Genomic DNA, 22273 nt, shown 5'->3' with positions numbered 1-22273 from the left:
CCTGACCCAGGGATCGAACCCACATCTCCTCCACCTCCTGCATTGGCAGGCAGGTTGTTTACCACTAGCACCATGTGGGAAGCCCAATCATTCCTTTGATCTCTCCACAATTCAGTGTGATATTCTATCGTATTCTGCAGCCTCCCTCCACCTCCTGATTCTTGATCTGATTCTCTAGGTCAGCTCACCTGAGTACTCCCAGAAGCTCCTCACAGCCTCTTGCACAACGTGTGTCTCTTTTCCATCCTCCTCATAGATTTTTCGAAAATGCAAATTTCATCTGATCATTCTGATGCTTCTAAGGCTTTCCATTGCTTAAAACTGCCTCCCAAATAAATAGCCCAAGGAGAAGGCCCTTTGCAGATGGTCCCCTTGCCAGCCTTTTCCTTAGCTTCGGCAACTCAAGGCCCCCTCAAGTCTGCTGTTTCCTTCCTCCGTGACTTTGCACACACCGTTCCTTGACTGGAAGGCACCTCTCTCTCTTTAGTGGAAAACTACTTTCACTTTAAGAACTCAGATTACTAGAAAGAAGGAAATCCTGTCATCTGTGACAACTTGAATGGACCCTGAGCTCACTATGCTAGGTGAGATAAGCCAGACAAAGATAAATATTGTTTGTGGAATCAAAAAAAGCCAAATTTGTAGAAACAGAGACTAGAATGGTGGTTACCAGAATGTGGGGGCTGGGGGGTGGAGGTGGGGCGGGACAGGGGTTTTGGGAGATGCTGGTCAAAGGGTACAAACTTGTAACTAGAAGATGGGGATCTAATGTACATCTAGTGATTATAGTTAATAATACTGTATCAGGTACTTCAAAATTGCTACAAATTTTTTTTTAAGATTAAAAAAAAACATTTATTTGGCTGCACTGGGTCTTAGTTGCAGCATGCAGGATCTTTAGTTGTGGCATGTGGGATGGGATTGAACCTTGGGCCCCCTGCATTGGGAGTACAGAGTGTTAGCCACTGGACCACCAGGGAAGTCCTGCTGATATATCTTAAATGTGCTCACTACGAAAAAGAAATGGCAGGTTTGATCCCTGGTCAAGGAGCTAATGGAGAAGGAAATGGCAACCCACTCCAGTATTCTTGCCTGGAGAATCCCATGAACAGAGGAGCCTGGCAGGCCATGGTCCATAGGGTTGCAGAGAGTCGGACAAGACTGAAGGGACTAAGCACGCACAAGGAACTAAGACCCTGCATGCTGCATGTGAAAGTCGCTCAGTCGTGTCCGACTCTTTGCGACCCCATGGACTGTACAGTCCATGGAATTCTCCAGGCCAGAATACTGGACTGGGTAGCCTTTTCCTTCTCCAGGGGCTCTTCCCAATCCAGGGATCAAACCCAGGTCTTCCACATTGCAGGCGGATTCTTTACCAGCTGAGCCACCAGGGAAGTCCAAGAATATTGGAGTGGGTAGCCTATCCCTTCTCCAGGGCATAGTTGCAAAAAAAAGAATAGCAATGGTAATGACTTGATTGGGCTTCCCCAATGGTTCAGTGGGTAAAGAATCTGCTTACAATGCAGGAGACATAGGAGATATGGGTTCGATCCCTGGGTTGGGAAGATCCCCTGGAGGAGGGCATGGCAACCCACTCTAGTATTGCTGCCTGGAGAATCCCATGGACAGATTAGTCTGAGGGATACAGTCCATGGGGTCGCCAAGAGTCGGACACGACTGAGTGACTTAAGCACACATGAACAGTGACTTAATAAAGGTGTTAGATAACACTATGGTGGTAGTCATACCGCAATACAGAAACATATCAAATCCTTGGGCACCTTAAACTTATACAATGTTATATGTAAATTATATCTCAATAAATACAAAATAAAACTCAGATTACCTATCACCATGAGGTTGGTCAGAGAAGGCAATGGCACCCCACTCCAGTGCTCTTGCCTGGAAAATCCCATGGACGGAGGAGCCTGGCAGGCTGCAGTCCATGGGGTCGCTAAGAGTCAGACATGACTGAGCGACTTCACTTTCACTTTTCACTTTCATGCATTGGAGAAGGAAATGGCAACCCACTCCAGTGTTCTTGCCTGGAGAATCCCAGGGACAGGAGAGCCTGGTGGACTGCCGTCTATGGGGTCACACAGAGTTGGACACGACTGAAGCGACTTAGCTGCTGCTGCATGAGGTTGGTGTTTTGATTGTTCCTATATAGTGCTCTGATCTATTATGTATTATACTGAATTGTAATTACTCATTCACATGTCTGCATGTTGAGAGATGAGGGCCAGGAATTTGTGTATCTCAGTTGGTTTTATATCACTGGCACCTAATGTAATGCTGTTATCCAGCAAATGCTAACTGAAATTAGCAAAAGAACACTGTTCTCCAGGGACTTCCCTGGTGGTCCAGTGGCTAAGTCTCCTTGTACCCAATGCAGGGGCCTGGGTTTGATCCCTGGTTGGGGAACTAGATCCTGCATGCTGTAACTAAGACTCAGAACAGCCAAATAAATAAAAATCAATATTAGAAAAAAAGAAATTCTTTGTATAAGAAAAAGAACACTGTTCTCCAGTTCCATGTCATTAATTAAATTTCTCCAGTTCTATATTATCTTAATCTGTGGCCATTTTAATGATCCTGTTGTGTGTGTGTGCATGCACATGTGTACACATACATGTGCACACATGCGTGTTGGTGAGGTGGGGGTCAGGTGAGAGGATGGATTTTGTAAACAGCTGTTGATCTTATAGTGTCTGATGTATCTTCTCTCCATCCCAGCCAGAGATATTCACTGCCTCAGGGAAAACTAAGATTCTGATAGCAGGAATTCGTAACAAATAAACAATCAATAATCAGATTTTGACTCTCCAAACGTAATTTCAAAAATTCGTGGTTGCAACAATAGTTTTGACAGCCTAGGGTTTTGATTTGAAGAGGAGAAAGGGCTCAATGCCAGAAGAAGCAGGTCACAGGGTTTATGGCACAAGTATTGGATTGGGAAGAGGCAAGATTAGAGATTGGGGACACCTGGGGTAGGGTAGAAGGAGATCAGTGTGTGGCACCAGGCCTAAAGGGATCAGGGAAGGCCAAGTCAGCATCAAGAGGATCTAGAGAAGGCTGAGCCAAAGCCTGGTGAAAATCTGTTGTCACCTTTGTGCAGGAATCCATGTGAGCAGCGTGCATCTCAGTGGCAGGGATTCTCCTATCAGGCCTTCCTCCCATCAAGTGTCCAAGAGAAGTGACACCTGGCCGTATCTGAGTTGCTTACATCATCCAACTACCCACATGGACAATCTCCTCCTCTGATCTAGAGGGGCCATGACGATGTGGGAGGAGAAGTCCCAGTTCCTTTACCTGGTGAACTGAGCAGAATAAGCCTGAGGTTTCATTCAAAGGGAAACAGTGGCAAATCCTACGCTTTTACATGTATTCAAAATATCTTCCAAACTAAAAAATAACCTTTCTCTCTCACTGACAAAAATTGTTTATTGTAGAAAAATGTAGCTATTCAAAAAGGAGAGTGTTAACCTGTTATCTCATCACCCTGAGAAAACCACTGTTAGTCATCTCCGTCCTCCCAAGCATTCTTTTCTGCACTGTATGTGAATTTTAATTGTAAATTAGAGTGGAATCCTTTGCAAACAAGAACTATATCCTGTTCATCTCTTTCATCCTCGCACCTAGGATAATACTTGATGCAGAAAAGATGCTTGATAAGTATTTTATAAAACAAATATTTTGTAAAATAGCTTTTGAATGAAAATGGTCTACTTGCTTCCTAGTAAGTGAAGAGACAAAAAAGCTATTTTCATTATCATTACAAATGACTTCACCGGTGGGGCAAATAGGTGAATGTCAGGTATCCTGAGGGGCCTGTGGGACAGGTAGGATGGGAAACTCTAGGGTGCGTGGGGCCCTGTCATTTCTCGGGACAGTGTCAAGCAGCCCCAAGGGGAAGACCGTTTTTATAGTGATAAAAAGAACCCAACAGAGCTCTCTAAGAACAGCCATTCCTCTGTGAGCTGGTCTGAAGGACAATTGCTAAGCAGGTGCAGCCAACACTGCCCGCTGTTGGAAGTTTCAGAGAGGTATAAAGCAAGGTACCAAGCTCTGTAAAGTGCTCCATCTGTTGGCAGGGGGTGACTCATTTCTCATCGCACTGCTGGTTCCATTCCTGGGACGTTTCTGCACACATCCCCCTCCTCCCCTCCCCCTACATCACCACCTAAGATGACCATCCTGAAGTCTGCCCTAACCCATGCCCCAACCATCCCTTCCCCATCTCCTCCCTTACCTACCACTAGCCTACCAGCCCCCACCTGACTCCCTGCTTCAGAGCCGTCCCCTAATCCCTTCTGTTTGCAGTAGCCAGAGGGAAGTGTTGACTCCTGCTTCAACAGAGTGGAGTCCAGCCTCCCAGGGCACTGATTCAGGGCTTCCATGGACTGGCTGAGCCCCCTCTTTCTCTGCCCCTGGGCTGTATCTCTGTCTGGGATGCAGCTTGGGTTTCTCTCATCAGCAACTTCCTGGAGACCGTGTGGGGCTGAAGCTGGTGAGCCCCAGGCCTGGGCTGGGCTGTGACCAGGGCTGCAGAGGTCTGGCCTGGACCCCTGCTCCTCCTTCTCTGGCTTTTCTTCCCTCCCTTTCATGTTCCTGGCTCTTCCTTCTGTCATCTCATCAGCTCCAGGCCTCTTTGAATTGCCACTCTCCAGGCCCCTCCCTGCCATTGTCCCTTGGGCAGGACAGGAAGCCGGGAGCTGCTAAAGGTCACAGAGTCAGGGGCTCAGCTGGGAAGGCAACCCTGATTCAGCCTCCTTCCAGCTACTCAGGACCGGCAGCCTCAGAGGGTGGTGAGGTGAGAGCCCCCCTCTGGTGATCTCCAGATAACTCCTCCAGCTGTCTTTTGAGAGTCCCTTGGGGCAGCGGGGGTCCTGCTGTCCCCCACTGAGCCTTCCTTCTTCTGTACTTGGGGCGTTTCAGATCCTGGCTACTCTGTGTGCCTCCTTTGCCATGAGGCCCTTGTGCCTATATCTAGGTCATTCATTCTGGGGTGAGATGGGAGGTGGCAGAAGGGACTCCGCTCAGGAAAAATGGGCTCGATAAGAAGGCCATAATCTGCCACCTGCTGGCTGGATTCAAGCTCCCAGCAAACTCTTCCTGGTCTTTGAATCTTGCCTTAATCACTGTGACCTTGAAATCCAAAATCTTAGTCTCCAGGGTTCCCATCGCCCTCCTCCCACTTGAGCCTGCTCCTTTTTCATTGCCCCTGTTTCCTCCCTTCAATCTGTCAACCCTCTTCACAAGGGCATCTGAATACCCAAGGGAATCTGTTATAGATAGGTAGAGGGCTTTGGCAAGGGCAAATCTTTGCCCAAAGGGACTGTGCTAATGGGGGGATTCCAGGCAGTGGGACAGCCAGGTATAAGGACTGGGACAGGAACTTCGTAGAACTCTGCGGACCTGACCCTGTAGCTGCTCACCTTCTCTAAGTAAGGCTGATCCAATTGAGTTTGTCACTGAATTAAAATTCTAAGGGAAGACAGTTTGCAGGTTGCTCCCAAATAGAAACACAGAGGCACAGAGAACAAGAAGCTTCTGCCAGCATCTCCCTCTTCCCCGCCCTGATCCAAGGGCCTGCATTCCCCTCCTCCTCAGGCTGGCGGACCTGGGTTGGTGGGGATAGAGGAGAGGAGTCTGGTAAGGCTTCCTGTGGTGGAGGTGAGCGTCTGCTCCTGCCCTAGGCAGCCTGGTCGGCACAGCTTTCCAAGCTGAGGGGCAGGGCCCTTGTGGTGGAGGTGTTTGCAATATGAAATCATTTCCCACAGTGAAGACACAGCCACGTTCTGCACGGTCCACTGGCAGTCTGGGATGTGTGCCCAGCCCCAAGAGAGAGTCTAAAAATGCCCAAGCCCATCTTGGGATCTCAGGAGGCTGACTGAAGGGAATCCAGGAGTCAGTAAATCCCCAAACAACTGCCTATTTCACCTGGAACTGGGCAGAGGGTGGAACTCACCCCAGCCTCCAGGGGTTCCACATGCCGCTGGGTGACACCATGCCTATTGATGGACCACTGGTTAGAGCCCCTCGAGGGCAGGCCTGGTTCTTCCCCATCTCTGGGTTCCCAGTGCCTAGTACTGAGTAGATTCAGCCACTCAAGGTGAGTTAGGCTGAGCTGAAAATCCAAGTAGGTGTTGGTATGTCGGGAATGTGTGACCAGAGTTCTAGGCGTGCTCAGAGGGACCTCTCCATACAAGAAAAGGGTCTGGAGTTTAGCCTCAGACGTTCTCACCTGGAGAAAAGAAGGGAGCAAGCACCTGCTGGGTGGGGAACATGGCAGTGGGAAAAAGTATGAAAAGCCAAATGGGCTTGTTCTCCTACATGGTTACACTAATCAGAGCAACGTGGTAGGTGAGGCCATAACTGGCTGCAGGATCAGCGAGGCTGTAACTGGCTGCAGGATCCGCGTAATGAATGAGGAGGCATGGAGCATAATCTAGTATGTGAAGAACTAAAGGACATACGTGGGCAAGCAATGGGTTCATCAACAAATGCACCTGGGAAATGGGCTGCTTGGAGAGAAATCACATTCACCTCTGACCTCGAACAACCTACCATAATAAGTGATAATTAAAGAGCTGCCCAATTGGACTGGGAATTGGGGATCCCATGGGACAGAGGCATACGTGAGACAGATCACCGTTGTGTTTACCTGCCCAGGCTGGGAGAAGCCTTGGTGGAAAACCCAGCTCTATCCACCTTCTTCTGCATCCCTAGAGAAGGAGCTTTGGAGGCCAAACTCTCAATGACCTTAGCATTTCTTTCAAACCCAGAACTGTGAATTGATCTATATTAGAAACTCTAGGGGTGTCTTTTTCAAATTCATGTTTAGCTAGAGTATATTTCTCCACCCAAGCCCTGTCGGAAGCCACCCTACTACTTCCCTTCTCCTGATAATACTGGGTTGGCCAAGAAGTTTATTTGGAGTTTTCCATTACATCTTATGGAAACTATTTCTTGTTTGCATCACTCGTGCTAGACAATTGGTGATCTTGGGGCTTTGTCCCATTCTCCTAATTGCTAGGAGAAACTCATGGAAACTCAAGTGCCAGACCATTAAGGGACCCTCCAATTGTCCTACACCCTCACTTTATAAAGAAAGTGAAGCCCAGAGAGAAGCAGTGAATCACTTCAGGTCACACAGACCGTCAGAGGTGGAGCTGGGCCTGGACCATGCCCTACCTGTCCCAGGTCATGCCCCCTGCTCTTCCACTGCCCTGTATCATTTCCTCTCCAGCCCTCTTTTATGAGATTTTCATTACTTTTCTCTCTTTGGAGTTTCCTGCGGTAGCCACACTGTCACATGACTATCCACTTTGTAGACTGACAGCTCTGCTCCACGACCACCCTGGCTCAGTGAGAGAGTGAGGGCGTCCCAGCTGCCTGGCAGCCCCTTGTCTCATGATGGGCCCTAGCCCTCCTTCCAGAAGAGACTTTCCAGCGCTGAGACTGGCTGAGGACTGGCAGCATGTACCTCCTCTGGCTCTGAACTCAGGAGGTCCACGTCCCTGTGTGTCTTCCCCATTACACCAGCTAAATGACCTTGATTGAGCATCGCATATTCTGGACCTGAATACTCTTTTTGAAAATGGGGAAAATTAGAACACATCACTTAGAGTGGCTGTGAAGATCAAAGGAGTCAAGTACATGGAATAGTTCTTTGTAAACTGTGAAGCAGCATTCCGATGTAAAATGTAGGTGCCCTCTAGTCCCCCCCACAGGGCTGGATGTGGATGTGGAATAGTGGTTCTCAACTGGGGACAATTTTGACATCCCAGGGGGGACACTGGGTGATATCTGGAGACATTTTTGTTTATCATGATGGGGTTGGGGTTGCTGTGGCATCTGGCTGGAGGAGGCCAGAGATGCTGCTAAATAGCTGATAGTGCTCAGGATAGCCTTCACAGCAAAGAATCATCTGGCCCCAGATGTCAACAGTGCTGAGGTGTGAAGTCACGCCTGTAGATATAGACATGGTTTGTTGTTGCAGGAAAGCAACAGAGCTGTGGCTGGGGAGTTGGCTATCAACATACCATGGTGACCAAGAGGAGGGACCACCCAGGTTAAATGAGCCGGCCGTGCCCGGGTCTGATAACTTGAAAACATTTTATTTCAATTCTATCCTTGGGAGGCAGCATAAATAATCACAGAAGACCACGAAGGTCAGTGGGGAAGAAAGAAAGCTTCAGAAGTGTGGGGAGGAGATGTGAGCTGACGCAGTCTAGCTGCGGGGTATGCGGGGTGAGGAGACCCTGCTTTAGCTGGCCGTGAGGGTGGAAAGCTCTTGGAGGAAAAGCCTGAAGGTTTGGGGGGCTTTCCCTGCCTAGGTCACTCAGAGGGGCTTAGGGAGCCCCGCCTCTGAAGATGGATGTTCTGCAGGGTGGCTGTGGGACAAGCAGGTGCAGAGCACAATGCGTCTAGTAGGTTCAAGCTAACGAGAGAGAGGTGTAGACACCCATTCCTTGATCCCCAGATCAGATCTCCCTCCTCAAACTGTGACTTTTCTGAGAATAGTGTTCATACACTCTGTGAGTAATGAGAAATGAAGGGAGAAAAGGAGGAAAAAAAGAAAAGGGTAGAAGACCAAGTGAAATGTGGCATCTCCCAGGGTCCTGTGACCTTGAGCTGCTTCTCAGTTTTCTCATCTGCAAAGTGGGCAGAATGCTCCCTGCCTCTGGGAGCTGAGATGAGGCTCAAAGGGGATCCCATATGTCAAAGGGCTGTGTAAACCTTAAAGTGCTACACCAATGTAAGGGGCTGTGGTCGTTCTACAAGCGTTAAGGCTGACCGTGGCTGAGAGCAGGGAAGAGGGACACGTACGCAGAGCAGCCCTTGGGGCCAGCAGGCCACTGCTCGGCCTTCCCAGGGCCAGCTCTACCCTTCTCGGCCTCAACCTCCAGGAGGAAGAGGCCTCATCTCGGAGTGAGTCACCTTGGGGGGTGAGAGCAAAGGGTGGGGGCCAGAAGGTTGTAGGGATACTGAGTGCAGGGGAGGGGTGTGACACATTGGCACTAGCGGTGTTAGGAGGCTTCTGGTCCTCCTGCTCCACGGAGACTTGGGCCCTGGGGATGCCCCCGTGGGATTAGCATCTTGATGCAGTGGGAAGCGTCCAGACCTGCGGTCTGCACACCACTGGTCCTGGGTCCACTGTTCACCTGCTGGGTGACTCAGTGATGTCACTTCCCCAAAGCAACCCTCAGTTCTGTCATCTGTAAAATGGGAACACTATTCCCTACCCTGACTGCCTCACAAAGTGAATGGGAAAAGGGCGTTGCCAGAGCTTTGAAGAGCATCAGGGGAGGGCAAGGGGTCATTATGGCCTTGGTGAACGATCCTCTTAATTCCCTGAAAATAAGAGAGAGGGGGCAAAGACAGGAAGGAGCTGGGCTGCTTGCAACCCTGGTCAGATGAATGGGCTTCCGGGGCTGCCCAGGGCAGGGAGGTGGGGGAGGGGAGGGAGACCGCTGATGCCTGCAATCCAGCCCTTACTGCGCGTCCATCAGGGCAACCGTGAGACCCAGCAGGGAGCGCGGAGATGTCCCGGCAGCCCACTCTGCCGGGGATAAGTTCAACCTCTAAGTCTACTGGGGTTCTGGCTTCCCCCTGCGCTCCTTGGTCCACAGAGGGCACTCGTCGGGGGGAGTCCACGGCCTTTGCCCAACCGAGGGGAAGCCGAGGCTCCGGGGGTGTCAGGGAAAGGGGCTGCCAGCCCGGACTCCGGAAGAGGCTGGGAACTTGTATTAGCATGAGGTCGAAAGGTCAAAGGTCAGCTTCCAGTTCTTGAGGTGGGAGGTGGGGGGTCCTCAGGCTCTCCCTCAGCTCGTCCTGGCGCTTTCTCTGGGGTCACCGGAGAAGGGGAAGTTAAGGGACGAGTAGAAACAACGGAGAGATCGGCTTATAAAGCAGCCCAGCCGGGGAGCTAACAGTTCTTGGGGCTATTGCGCAAGTTTTTCAGTTCCAGCTGAAGCTGCCGAATGCGGATGTCTTTCTGGGCCAGCTCCTCTTTCAATCTCCGAATCTCATCCTGCTGCCGGAAGAACATTCGGAGGAGCTGGTATGGACGAGAGAAGGGGCCAGAAGGGTGGGAGAGAACAGGTGAGAAGGTGACCTTCGCGGGGGGCGGGAGGGGGGGTATCTGTACCCCCGCCCCTCCCCCCATGCAGCCGCTGTCCTTCTGACTCAGGCCTCCCACCCCTTCCCCACTCCTGGGTCCGAGGTGACTCAGGTGGCCGCTCTCCCTTCTCTAGACTCAGCTCACCCATGCCCACCCCCACCCCACCCTGTGAGGCAGAAAAGAAAGGACCCTGATCCAGGATCACCAAGGAAGGGCCTAGTCCACACAGGCCCGATATCCTAAGCTTACCCGTTTAGGGCTTCAAGCTTTAATACTTTATTTACTTACCATTCAGAATAGAAAGCTTTCTGAAATGTTTTGTATCCGGCTCTCTCCCTTTTTTTGTTTTTAAATTGGAGTATAGTTGCTTTGGGGGTTTCCAAGGCGACATTAGTGGTAAAGAACCCACCTGCCCATGCAGGAGATGTAAGAGATGCTGGTTCAATCCCTGGGTCAGGAAGATCCCCTGGAGGAGGGCATGGCAACCCACTCCAGTATTCTTGCCTGGAGATTCCCAGGGACGGCAGAGCCTGATGGGCTGCCATCTGTGGGGTCGCACAGAGTCGGACACGACTGAAGCGACTTAGCAGCAGCAGCAGCAGCATGCATATATCCCCTCTGTTTTGGATCTCCTTTGCATTTTTTAGGTCGCCATAGAGCACTGAGTAGAGTTCCCTGTGCTTTACAGCAGGTTCTCATTAGTTATCTATTTTATATATAACATCCTTCTCTTTCTTAAAAAAATTATTTATTTTTGTCCAGGTCTTCATTGCTCCCTGGGCTTTTTTTCTCTAGTTTCGAAGAGTGGGGGCTACTCCCTAGCTGCGGTGCGCAGGCTTCTTATTGTGGTGGCTTCTCTTGTTGCGGAGCACAGGCTCTAGGCTCGTGAGCTTCAGTAGCTGTGGCCCATGGGTTCAATAATTGCAGCGCCAGGGCTCTAGAGTGCTGGCTCAGTAGTTGTGGAGCACTGGCTTAGTTGATCCAAGGCATGTGGGATCTTTCTGGGCCAGGGATCGAACCTGTGTCTCCTGCTTTGGCAGGCGGATTCTTTACCACTGATCCACCAAGGAAGTTAAGAATACCTAATTCCTGAGATTCACATAGTTCTCTTTCTATTCCTATAGTCCTCCCCCTATTCTTCTCTTTTCCTTAAGGTCAGGATATAGAATGGTATTCTTCCTGCTGATGGGGGACTAGCACAGCACCCCAAAGTTTGCACTGGGCATTGCTGGAGTGGCCGTGAGCAAAGCATAGGAATCTGACAGCACCCTTGCTGAGATGCCTCCCTGGATTAAACAGCCTCTCCACTGCCTCCATAAAACAGACTGGCCCACACAACATAGCCTCTGCAGGCTCCTGAAGGACCCCACACACTTGAGCTGAATGTTACCAACAGACAGTTGTGTTGGTCCTCCAACTGCCCAGTGTGAGTTGCAGCTGTCTTTGTAATTGCATAATTTAAATACTACATAAACTGATGAAATAGAAATACAAAAAGAGAGTGGCTCTTTCTATAAAAACTAAGTTGAATGCATTTGAGAATCTTGAGGGAGAGGGCGTGCTAAAAAGTTGCTACTGATAGGTATGGATGATATGCACATAAAAGGTTGAGGAATGTTCTGTATCTTGATTGTATGGTAGTGGTTATACGGCTACGGGCATATGTCAAAACTCGTGGAACTGTACACTACAAAGGATGAATTGTACAGTAGGTCAATTATACCTCAATAAACCTGTCTTAAAAAAAAACACTGGGGAAAACTTTGAAAAAACAAGAGCTTTGTTTTCAGATTGATTTTAAGTTCTCATTCCACCTAAGAAAACACTGAAAATGGAAATTGGAGTTAAAGTGTGATTTATTTGACAAATACACAGAAGATCCCAACTGGGTTGTCCTGAGAGAAAAGGAAGGTCTTGATTCTACATCAAAACATGTGGAATGAATGTATATGTTTTATATTTTAAACAAAAATAAATTGTTTAAAGAATGTATATATCATTTATATGATTCCTTTATTTAACTGACTTGGAAAAAATTTATATTAACCAACAAACCAGTCCTGGTTACCTCTGTTCAGAGAGATATTAGGCTATATGCCCCACACTAAATAATTCTACAAAACACCTATGCCTTCCAAGTTCTCAAAGTTTCTTTGTATAATTTTTTTGGATCACCTTTTGTTTAAAAAACATATTTATTGAGGTATACTTCATATGCCATAAATTTCACTCATTTTAAGTGTCAATTCAGTGAGTTTTAGTAAAATTACAGAGCTGTACAACCATGTCTCCTCCTGTGTGTCAAACTACCCATGGTCTCTTTACTCTTGAACCAATTTCTCATTTGCTGTTTCTAGTTTTCTCTATTAAAATTGTGGGTAAAAGGTAAAACAAGAGTTACCAGCCTCGGAGCAAAATTTTTTTTTTCCCCAGGGAGGAAAGAATACAAGCTGTAGTGTATAGATTGTGGCATTTGTGTTGTTTGCTTAGAGACCCTTTAAAATATTTCTCCAGGTCCTCTGTTTTGATTCATACAGACAAGTCCACTCCATGTAACTGCTACTCAACCCTGCCTTCTCCACACCCAGTACTAGAACAAACTTCAGGCTCTTATTAAGGCCCTAGGCTCACAGCAATTCAACTATGCCTACCTTGTCAGGGTATATAAAAAAATTTTTTTTAAAGAAAACACCAAATATATACAAAAGTGGAAAGAAAAGCACCATGAACCTCCAAGTACCCAACATCCAACTTCAGCAAATAACATGTAACCACTCTTGCTTCATCTTTATTTTTACCTACTTCCCCTGTACCACTCTCCTGGGTGATTATTTTGAAGCAAATCCCATTGATCATAGTTTCACCCAGCCTTAGAAATCTGAGCATCCCTCTATAATGACACATAAACATATTTTATAGCAATTAAAAATTTACCTGTCAATTTTACCTTTAAGACTAAGCCTCAGAGGTCAGGAGTGATCATACTTTTATGAATAACAGTGATAATTCTAAGTTGGTGTGACAAGGAACCTGTAAGATGGCCCCCATGTTATCCCCTCCTTTCAAGGATGGACTGAACCCAGTAACTTGCTTCTAATGAATAGAATATGGCAGATGTGATGGGATGCCATTTGCAAGGTGAGTTTACAAAAAGACTGTGGTTTCCACCTTTGAGACCCTCTCTTCCTCAAGGCCATGCCGTGAGCTGTCCTGTTTTGAGGTCCATGTGGCAAGGACCTGAGGGAGGTCTCTGGCTGACAGCTCTTGAGGGAATGAGACCCTTAGTCTAACAGCCTATGAGATAATGGGTCTTGCCAGAAACCAAGTGAGGAAAGCCAGAAGCAGATCCTTCCACAGGTGAGTCTTCAGATGTGACTGCAGCCCTGGCTGACAGTTCACACTTTCATGAGAGACCTTGAGTCACAGGCACCCACAGACATTGTGAGATAATAAAACATTTGTGGGATTTAAGTCCCTAAGTCTTGGGGTAATTTGTTACATGGTTCTTGTTGTTCAGTAGCTCAGTCATGTCCAGCTCTTTGCAACCCCATGGACTGCAGCACACCAGGCTTCCCTGTCCTTCACCATCTCCTGGAGTTTGCTCAAACTCATGTCTGTTGAGTCGGTGGTGCCACCCAATCATCTCATCCTCTGTCGCCCCCTTCTCGAGAGCTAATGCAGTTAGCCTCTCTGTGCATTTCATATGAGCAGGAAAAGTGCTAGACACTTAGGGATGATCTCTTTAACTCTCACAGCATTTTGTATCCCCATTTTGCTGTGAGGAAATGGACTTAGGAAGGTCAGGAAACATGTTCAGGCACAGCCAGGAAATGAGAAAGCCAGATGCAGGTGGCTCTCTGCAGCATCTCCACTTCAGCTGCATCCAGCCCAGGGCCTGGCACACAGTGGGCATTCCATGAATCCTGGCTGAGTTGAACTGTATTTGTGCCAGGGACCAAGGGTGTGGTGGAAGGCAAGGCCTCTGGGGGGCGTGGACAAGGCCCAGCTCTGGTTGCCCTGAGAGAGCTGCTCCGTTTCCAAATGGTACAAAGAGTACTTTCATAAACACTCAGCCTCTTCCACAAAAACAGGAAATCATCAGACCTCGCGGCAGCTGCCATGCCAGGGAGGAAGGCAGTGCTGTAACACATGAGGCTGGCTTTCCCTTGTGAGCCAGGAATTTACAACTCCAGATGACAGTGACATTCTGATATGGATTCACAAGGGGACATGTAACTCCAGGTTCTGGGATTTGTGGGGATGGGGAGGGGCATCAATATCTCTACCATAGCCCAGCCTCTATTTATTGGGGTCAGAGGCAACAGACGCCCACAGCAGGCTACTTATGATGTTTGTCACAGAAAGAAAAATGCCTCAGAACCGAGCTGGCCTCAAGGCCTGAAGCTCATAATTGAAATGCAAAGGTCTCGCTCTGCCAGTGTGTGTGGAGGCAATAACTTATTTTTCTTACCTCATTCTCTGTCCTGGGTGGGACATTTTCTAGTAAGTCTATTCCGTTGACCACCACGCTCTTCTTTTCTTTGATGGGAGCCTTGAATACCATTTTTGGGGACTTCTTATAGCCTTCTTTCAAAGACATCAGCACAGGATCTAAGAAAGGCAAGGCGTGTATCCTCACCGACTATTCTATGGACTGTCCAGTGATGGTGGCTCTAATTACACCATCCTGACAATTGGCTGAGTGTGAGGGCAAGTTCAACGGGATATGCAAGGGGAAGGGAGTGGGCTAGACTGAAGGCCAAGATTGCAGTCTCCCATTCTCTTTTGGGAAGCCCACCCCTGGTGGTACCTCGGTTGATGCCTCCCAGCCACTCATCAGGGGTCAGAGCTGGCTCCGTGCCCGGCGTCATGGGGTAAATGTCTTCCTGGTAGGAATCCGACTGCAGTGGGGTGGAGCAGAAGAGTGGACAGGTGGGGGACTGCTGAGAAGGCCCCTTCTCCCCAGTCAGATTCTCCCCTTCGCTGACCTCCAACCACATACCTGCTCTCTCTCCTCCAAGTCTTTGCACTCAGTGTCTCCCACTTGGAATTCCCACCTTGCCCAGACTGTCCTCACCTTGGAGTGGCCCTCACCCTCTGCACCCCAAATTAGGCCTGAAGACCCCAATCCACAGGAAACCACCTCCTCCTTCTGAGCTCCTCCAGGCTTATAGCCCCAGTAGTGAGGGGGTTAGCCTTCAATGCCAGGGGCTCTTTGCAGCCAGCCCGGCCCCACTCACCCTCCGGGGCACGATCATGGAGATGGGCTCTATGAGGCCCTTGAGAGTCACCAGCTTGTAGAATCGGAACACCTCACAGGCAGACACGTCCAGCCCATGCTTGGGCATGACCCCTGTGGACAGGCACACACACGGCTGCATGGGGTCCCAGGAATCCCCCCCAGCAACCCTCCTTCCTGATGACCTTGGCCAGGGGAAAGGTGCAGTTGGAGGGTGCTAGGTTTGGAGGCAAGGACCCATACAGTGGACAAGAAGGGGCTGGGCGCTTCCCGAGCCAGGCTTTGTCTCTGGGGGTAACTTCTCAAATAAGCCCCATGGGCCAGACCTGTTTCATCAAGGTGAATACTGTAGAACTGGGGGCCTTTGAGAACTGCAAGGGGCTTCACAACTACTTGAATCGAATCCATTCTCTTTGTAGGTGAGACTCTTGAGGGGCAGAGGGAAAGGGGCTTTTGCCCACAGTTACACAGTGCCGTCACTCTATATACCCCAGAGCCCATCACCTTCTGAAATGAACTGTTTCCCGAAGCCTCTGTGCTCCCAGTCTTCATTGAGAAAGAAAGAGGGAGAGGACTTCCCTGGTAGTCCAATGGTTAACAGTCTACCTACCAATGCAGGGGACATGGGTTCGATCCCTCCTTGGTCTGGAAAGATCCCACATGTCTCAGGGCAACTCAGCCCGTGTGTCCCAACTACTGAGCCTGCACTCTAGAGCCCATGAGTTGCAACTAATGAGCCCACATGCCTAGAGCCAGTGCTCGGCAACAAGAGAAGTCACTGTGATGAGAAGTGTGCACACCACAACCAGAGCCCTGGCTTGCTGCAACTGGAGAAAGCCCACCAGCAGCAACAAAGACTCAGCACAGCCAAAAATAAAGAAATAAAATAAAGGAAGGAAGGAAGAAGCATGCTTTCCTGTGCACCTCAGAGGTTTAAATGCAGCCCAAGATTGCTGTTCCATCATGCGTTTTCTAGGACTGACAGGCATCCATCCACACGTGTGTCTGCGTGTGTTCATGTGTGTCTGTGTGGGCACCAGACACAACATCCCTAACAGCTGCATCAGGTGAACACTGCTGGGGGAGCAGTTCGGTGTGGGGTTAGACACACCAGCTTTGGGGTGGGACAGGATCCTGAGTTTTTATCTCGATTCTCCCCCCTTTCTGGCTGGGAGTCCTTGGGCAAATCACTGCCTCTCTAAGCCTTAGCTTCCCTGGTTGCCTAGAGGAGTCCAGTGGTGGCCCCTCATGAGACTGAAGATGCTTGAAGATGATGCGTGAAGATGCTTGTTAACTGCCTAGCAGCGATAAGCACAGACAACATGCATTTCTTTCTCCAGGATGTGAATATGACTTAAGGTTCTACCTTTCCTCATCTGGAACGCAAGGATGCTTTACCAGAGCAGAGAATTCCAGAACCTGGAGGGAAGTGGCTTCATGGTACCGTGAGAAGCCAGGAGTCTTGGGTTTGAGTCCTGGCTCTGCCACTTAGAACTACGTTACCTGCCCAGGGTGGGTTAAGTAGCCACCTAGAGCCTACAGAAAGTGCCTGGCTCATGGTCAGTGCTCAACAGTGACCACAGGTGAGGAGGACAAGCAGAAATAGTTATCCTCAGTACCCCCTCTCTCCCCCCTCCCCAAGTCCTGATGACCCAACTTTCTAAACATCCCCTGGATCCATCCTCATCTCCATGCCATCCCCCTAGTTACCATCCTCTTTTGCCTAGAAGTCCACAACAGCCCCGTAACTGGTCTCTCTGCCTGCCTCCTTCCCTCTGAAGATCCAGTCTCCCAAATCCATTCTTCCTACAGGAGCCGCAGCACTCTCAAACTAACCTTTCAGATCATGTCACACTGTCCCACTCTCACCTACCCACCAGTCCAAGAAGAATAAAATTCTACAAAGAGTTCCCAATGAAATCCCAACTCCTCCCCCTGTGTGATGGTTAACGTTATATGTCACTGGGCTCAGTCAAGTGGATGGCCCTCCCCAGTGAGAGTGGGTGGTGGGCATCTCCCAATCCATTCTGGGCCTGCATGGAGCAAAAGGCAGAGGAAAGAGGAATTTGCCCTTTTTTCCTGCCTCGCTGCTTGAGCTGGGACATCTCATCTCATCTCATCTCCTGCCCTTGAACTGAGTTTTGTACCATTGGTTCCCCTGGGTCTCAGGCCTTCACACTTGAACTGAATTATATCCCTGGCTTTCCTGGGGCTCCAGCTTGTAGAGGGTAGATGGTGAGACTTCTCATCCTCTGTAATTATGAGCCAAATTCTTGCAATTCCTCTTTTATAAATATACCTGGTTGTTTCTCTGGAGAACTCTAATACACCCTGTCTAATGCATCCCATGGGATCTGGCCCCCGCTCACCTCTCCAACTTAATCTCCTAACACTTTCCCCATCTGCCACCTGTTCCACAGTCTACTCTATGCTGAGCCACACTGACCTCCCTTCTGCTCCTAGAACATGCCAGGCTCTTTCTGACCTCAGGGCCTTTGCACTAACTGTTTTTTCTGCTGGCACTACTCTTCCCCCTTCCTGCCTTTCAGATCGCAGTTTAAAATGTCACTTCCACAGCAAGGTTCCCCCCAATTACCTGGTCTAAAACAGTCCTTGTCACTCTCTGTTCTATGATCCCATTTGATTCTCTTCTTAGAACTTACTACCATACAATATTTTCCTTATGTACTTGTTTATTGTCTGTCTTCCCTTCAGTGGGCAGTGAGAGAGGCCGTGTTCTATTTATCACTGTACCCCTGGACTAAGCTAGGGTCTGGGCACACAGTTGTAGCCAATAAATGCTTGTTGAATGACTACGTGAAGGAACAGAACGGGCCAGGTACTCTGCTAAGTGTTTTGTATACATGATCTCTAAGCTTTACAACGGCCCTTCAAAGTAGGTTTAATCCCATTTTACAGATGAGGAAACTAAGACTCAGAGAGGTTAACGACACAGCTGAATCAGGGTATAAATCTAGTTTGGACTCCAAAGTCCAGGCTGCTTGTTACACTAATTGATGATTGATGGGGTGACCGTGAGGGAGGTGGGGGTGACAGAGCCCTGGGGAAGGGTGAAGTCAGTGGAACGGTCATCAGGACCTCAGGCATATCTCTAGCTCACTTTGCTGTTGGTCACTGGGGCGGGGGGGGGGCCCTTAGGCCCCTGCAGCCCTGATGACTCTGAAGCTGGCCCTCAGGCCCCGTCTATAACACCAGATCCTCAGAAGGATGAAGCCAGACTCAAGTTCTAAGGAGAGAAGGGAATAGAGCCACTCCAGAGATTTCTTCCACTGGGTGATCTGGACCCCACATGGCGGACTGCTGAGTTGGATGCCCTGTCAGTGTGAGCCCCTGGGCACAAAGACTTCACGGTAAGGTTTTAGTGGTGGGAGGGAGTGGGCGTGAAAAACAGACTCACTACACTCGTCAATCCTGGAGTCCTCTCTGGGATTTGCCTGAGAACCTGGGGAGCCTGGGGAGGTGGTGAGGGGACCCTGGAATCCCTCTTGTCTTCTCAGGCAAGGACAGAGCTGCTTTGGGGGACTGGGGGTCCTGGCTTCCCAGAAGCTTCAGGAAGGGGCCTGCACTTGGACCTGGTTCTGAGCTGTAGTTACTGAACCTCCTCCTACCATGTCAGAACCACAATGGGCTTCAGCCTCCCCATCTGCAGACAGGAATGCAGGGACTGTGCACACCTCTGCAGGCTGCTGATGGCCAGAGATGGTGGAGGACGCCAAGCACCGTGGATGGATGGAACCGGTCAAATGGGCAGTGACAGGCTGCCTGAAGAAGAGTAGGCTGACCTTCACAGGGCAGCACTTGGAGGTTCTATTCTGACTGGTCCATGAGTTGACCTTCCGAGGCTGAATTTTCATTGTGGGGGAGAGGTGACCCAAGAGCTAAATTCCAGTCTCTCCTCTCATAGTGTAACAGCCATGGCAGCCCCGGGGCCCCCTTACCAAGACCTTTCTGCGGGGCCGGGGAGCGGAACTCCATGAGGTAACTCAGGTAGGGTTTCTCCGTGCTGATCTCGTAGTACCGGATGTTTCCATCACCCTGGGGGCCAGGGGAGAGGGAGAGGAGGGAAAAAGGAGGGGCAGGGGTGGGTTCAGCAGACCCTGGTCCAGGAGGCCACTGAAGAGAGCCTCCACCAGCCCCCAAGATGCCCAGAAGACCATGGAAGCCTGGCTTCTAGGCCCCGGTGGGGATGCCATGGGGGACTCGCTGGGGGTGGTGGGGGGTGTGTGTGTGTGTATGTGTGTGTGTGTGTGTGTGTGTGTATGCTGGTGGGCATATAGACAGTCTTCTCGACAAATAAGATCTCCTGGTAGGTGCCTCAAATCCCATCATTAGGGATTATGCACTCCAGGCTCTGATCCTTATTCCCCTGTAAAATCTGGCTCCAATCCACCCCCAAGGGATTCTCAGCCACTGACACCTGAGTAAAATGAGCATCCAATGCAAGGGTAGGTTCTGATAGAAGATGGTGGGACCGTTTTGGGTTGGGAGAAGGGCAGAGGTTGGGCTCTTCTTGGGAGGTAGGGAGGGATTGAGGGCCCAGTGGGGGCAGAGGTCTCCCACAGGCTGCCCTCATCCTTCCCCCACCTTCCACTACCTTTCCAGCCAGGTAGAGCATGTGGGTGTCAGCGTCGTAGAAGGGGAACAGAAGGCCAGAGAGTCCATCAATTTCCTCCTCGATCAGGGGCATGGACAGGTCCTCCTGCAGGCGGGGGCCCCGTTTCAGTATCCAGGCAGGACAGCAGCTCACCTTCCCCAACCCCAGCAAGGCCCCGGGGCTCCAACCCTTTGACATCGCCCTCCTCCCTGCCTCCTGCAGCTGACCTGGTCCCAGAGGGCGATCTGTCTCGTGTTCCACCTGGAGACCCCCGTGGTGAGAAGCCGCTTCATGTTCCCCAGGAAGACCACCCGGTTCACTCTGTGGTTTTTGCAGTTCGCCTCCTGATGGAATCAGAGATCTGGTGAGCCAGGCCCCAGACACTAGGGTACGGGGCTGGGCTGCCTGGAGGGCCCCAGACACATATCTGTGTCCCCACTCCCCGAACCTGTGAATGTATCCTTGTTTGGAAAAGGGTCTTCACATGTGATTTTAAGTGAAAGACCTCGATATGGGGAGATTCCGCCTGGATCATCCTCAGGGGTCCTAAATGCCATCACTAGTGTCCTTATTTAGAAGAGAGAGGCAAAGGGAGATTCCACAGATGCAGAAAGGAGAAGGTGGCGTGACTGTGGAGGCAGAGACTGGAATGGTGGGGCCACCAGTCAAGGAAGCCACCGGAAGTGGGTAACACCTTCATGTGGACTTCTGGCCTCCAGAACTGTGCGAGAGGATCGATTTCTGTTGTAAGGCTCCCCGCTTACAGTAGTTTGTTATAGCAGCCACAGGAAATGAATACAGGTGCTTTGGAGCATGGAGCCCTGGGACCAGGAAACCAGACCACTAGCCATATCCCAGAGTGGATGGGGACATGGACCAAGTCCCAGGCAGAACTGGTGCTAGGCCGGGTGCCAAGTGCCCTCACTGAGGTTATCTCTCAGCCGACACCATAATGCCTACTGCAAGGGCTCTCTGAGGATGCGGAGCTTGAGGCTCAGGACGACCGGGACTCATGCTGGTTCACTGCTGGGTGACTCACTTCACCAGGACCTCCTTCTAACTGGGCCGACCTCTGCCTCTGCTCCTGCCTCTGGGCCCCTCCTTTTCCTCCTAACACACGGCGGCCCTTTGCCAGGATGAGTCAGCGTCAGGTAGGAACCAGAGGCTGGTGGGGCAGTGCAGAGAGCCGGGCTGGCATCACTCACTCTGGATTTTAGTTCCAAGTTCTGCCAAAAAGTGGAACCATGGAGGAGTCCCTCCCCCTCTCTGGGTGTGAGATGGAGGTTGGAGGTCTCTGCTGTTTTATATCTTTTCTGCTCAGCGTGGGCTCTGGGGTCCAACTGGCTGGGTTTGAATTCTAGCTCCTCCTGTAACTCTGAGATTCAGATCTGTCACTCTCCAAGAAGCAGTATTCCCACGAGGGAAATGGATAGGAAGAGTAACCATGCCCACCTCAGAGGACTGTCACAAGGATTAAATGGGGGGGTGGTTAGGAGGGCTACGTGGAGCCCACAGTATAGTGCATGCCACACAATGAGCTCTGAGTAAATACTAATGACACTAATAACTATGGTGATCATTGTTTGTAATAGCAGTTGTTGTAGATGACTTTCTGGTCCTGCAATATTGAGTTTTTCCAAGATAAACATAAACACAATATTGGGTTTTTCCAAGATAAACACATCAGTCTTGCTTGTGTTAGGAGGTAAACCTCAGATCCCATCCAAATTTTCCAACCCATCTAGTGCTACTACTAGCATGTAGTTGGTACTCAAGAAATGTACATTTCTTACTCCCAAATGGCACCTAATCCCTTCCTTGGAATCAAGACCCAAGATCAAAGACCAAAACTGGACCTTAGTTCACCATCCACCTCTCCACTTGGAACTGCCCCTGAGGCTGGCACCCTGAGCCACTTCTACCATCTCATCCCATGCAGGTGGCTGGGCAGTGAGTCCAAAGTCCCCTCCTCCTGTGCCCACGATGAGCACCCAGGGATTCATATGCAGAAGGGGGTTACCACTTTGGCCTCCAGAGCAGGCAGAAGAATCCCATCTGGGGAGAGGGGTAGAGTCCGTGGGGATGAGAGAGGCTACTGAGGTCCCTCTGCACCCAGAACAAGGCAGAGCTCCTACGAGCAGAGAAGGGCCCAGAACAAATGGGCTGGTCCCCAGAAGTGCAGGGCGGGTACATGGAAGAGGGGAGCCGGCACAGTCTTTCCTTCCAGGGCTGGCTGACAGCAGAGCCCCAGGTCCCAGTACCTTTCCTACCCCTCAAGAAAGATGCGGGG

At 50.1% G+C, this 22273-nt stretch overlaps 1 protein-coding gene and 1 long non-coding RNA gene across 3 annotated transcripts in view; one reads left to right on the top strand and one right to left on the bottom strand.

Moving 5' to 3' along the window:
• Window positions 1–8102: 8102 nt before the first annotated feature.
• CORO2B (coronin 2B) overlaps window positions 8103–22273 on the bottom strand; it is a 147956-nt gene continuing 133785 nt past the window's right edge. For both annotated transcript variants that reach the window (XM_081505859.1, XM_081505860.1), the window contains exons 6-12: window positions 20211–20327; window positions 19984–20088; window positions 19328–19424; window positions 15370–15482; window positions 14940–15030; window positions 14601–14740; window positions 8103–10066 (exon numbers count right to left, since the gene is read on the bottom strand). In XM_081505859.1, coding sequence (XP_081361985.1) covers window positions 9935–10066; window positions 14601–14740; window positions 14940–15030; window positions 15370–15482; window positions 19328–19424; window positions 19984–20088; window positions 20211–20327 — 795 coding nt within the window. In that variant the 3' untranslated portion in view covers window positions 8103–9934. The remainder of the gene's footprint in view (window positions 10067–14600; window positions 14741–14939; window positions 15031–15369; window positions 15483–19327; window positions 19425–19983; window positions 20089–20210; window positions 20328–22273) is intronic.
• On the top strand, window positions 9969–21547 carry LOC145512239 (uncharacterized). Its single transcript, XR_014058424.1, has 5 exons — window positions 9969–10110; window positions 16709–16951; window positions 18585–18739; window positions 19294–19376; window positions 20206–21547. It is a non-coding gene; the product is annotated as an uncharacterized LOC145512239 (long non-coding RNA).

The sequence above is a fragment of the Giraffa tippelskirchi genome, chromosome 7, assembly GCF_054371585.1.
Source record: "Giraffa tippelskirchi isolate mGirTip1 chromosome 7, T2T-mGirTip1v1.2.pri, whole genome shotgun sequence".
Lineage (NCBI taxonomy): Eukaryota > Metazoa > Chordata > Mammalia > Artiodactyla > Giraffidae > Giraffa > Giraffa tippelskirchi.
This window is presented reverse-complemented; position numbering and strand designations above follow the sequence as displayed.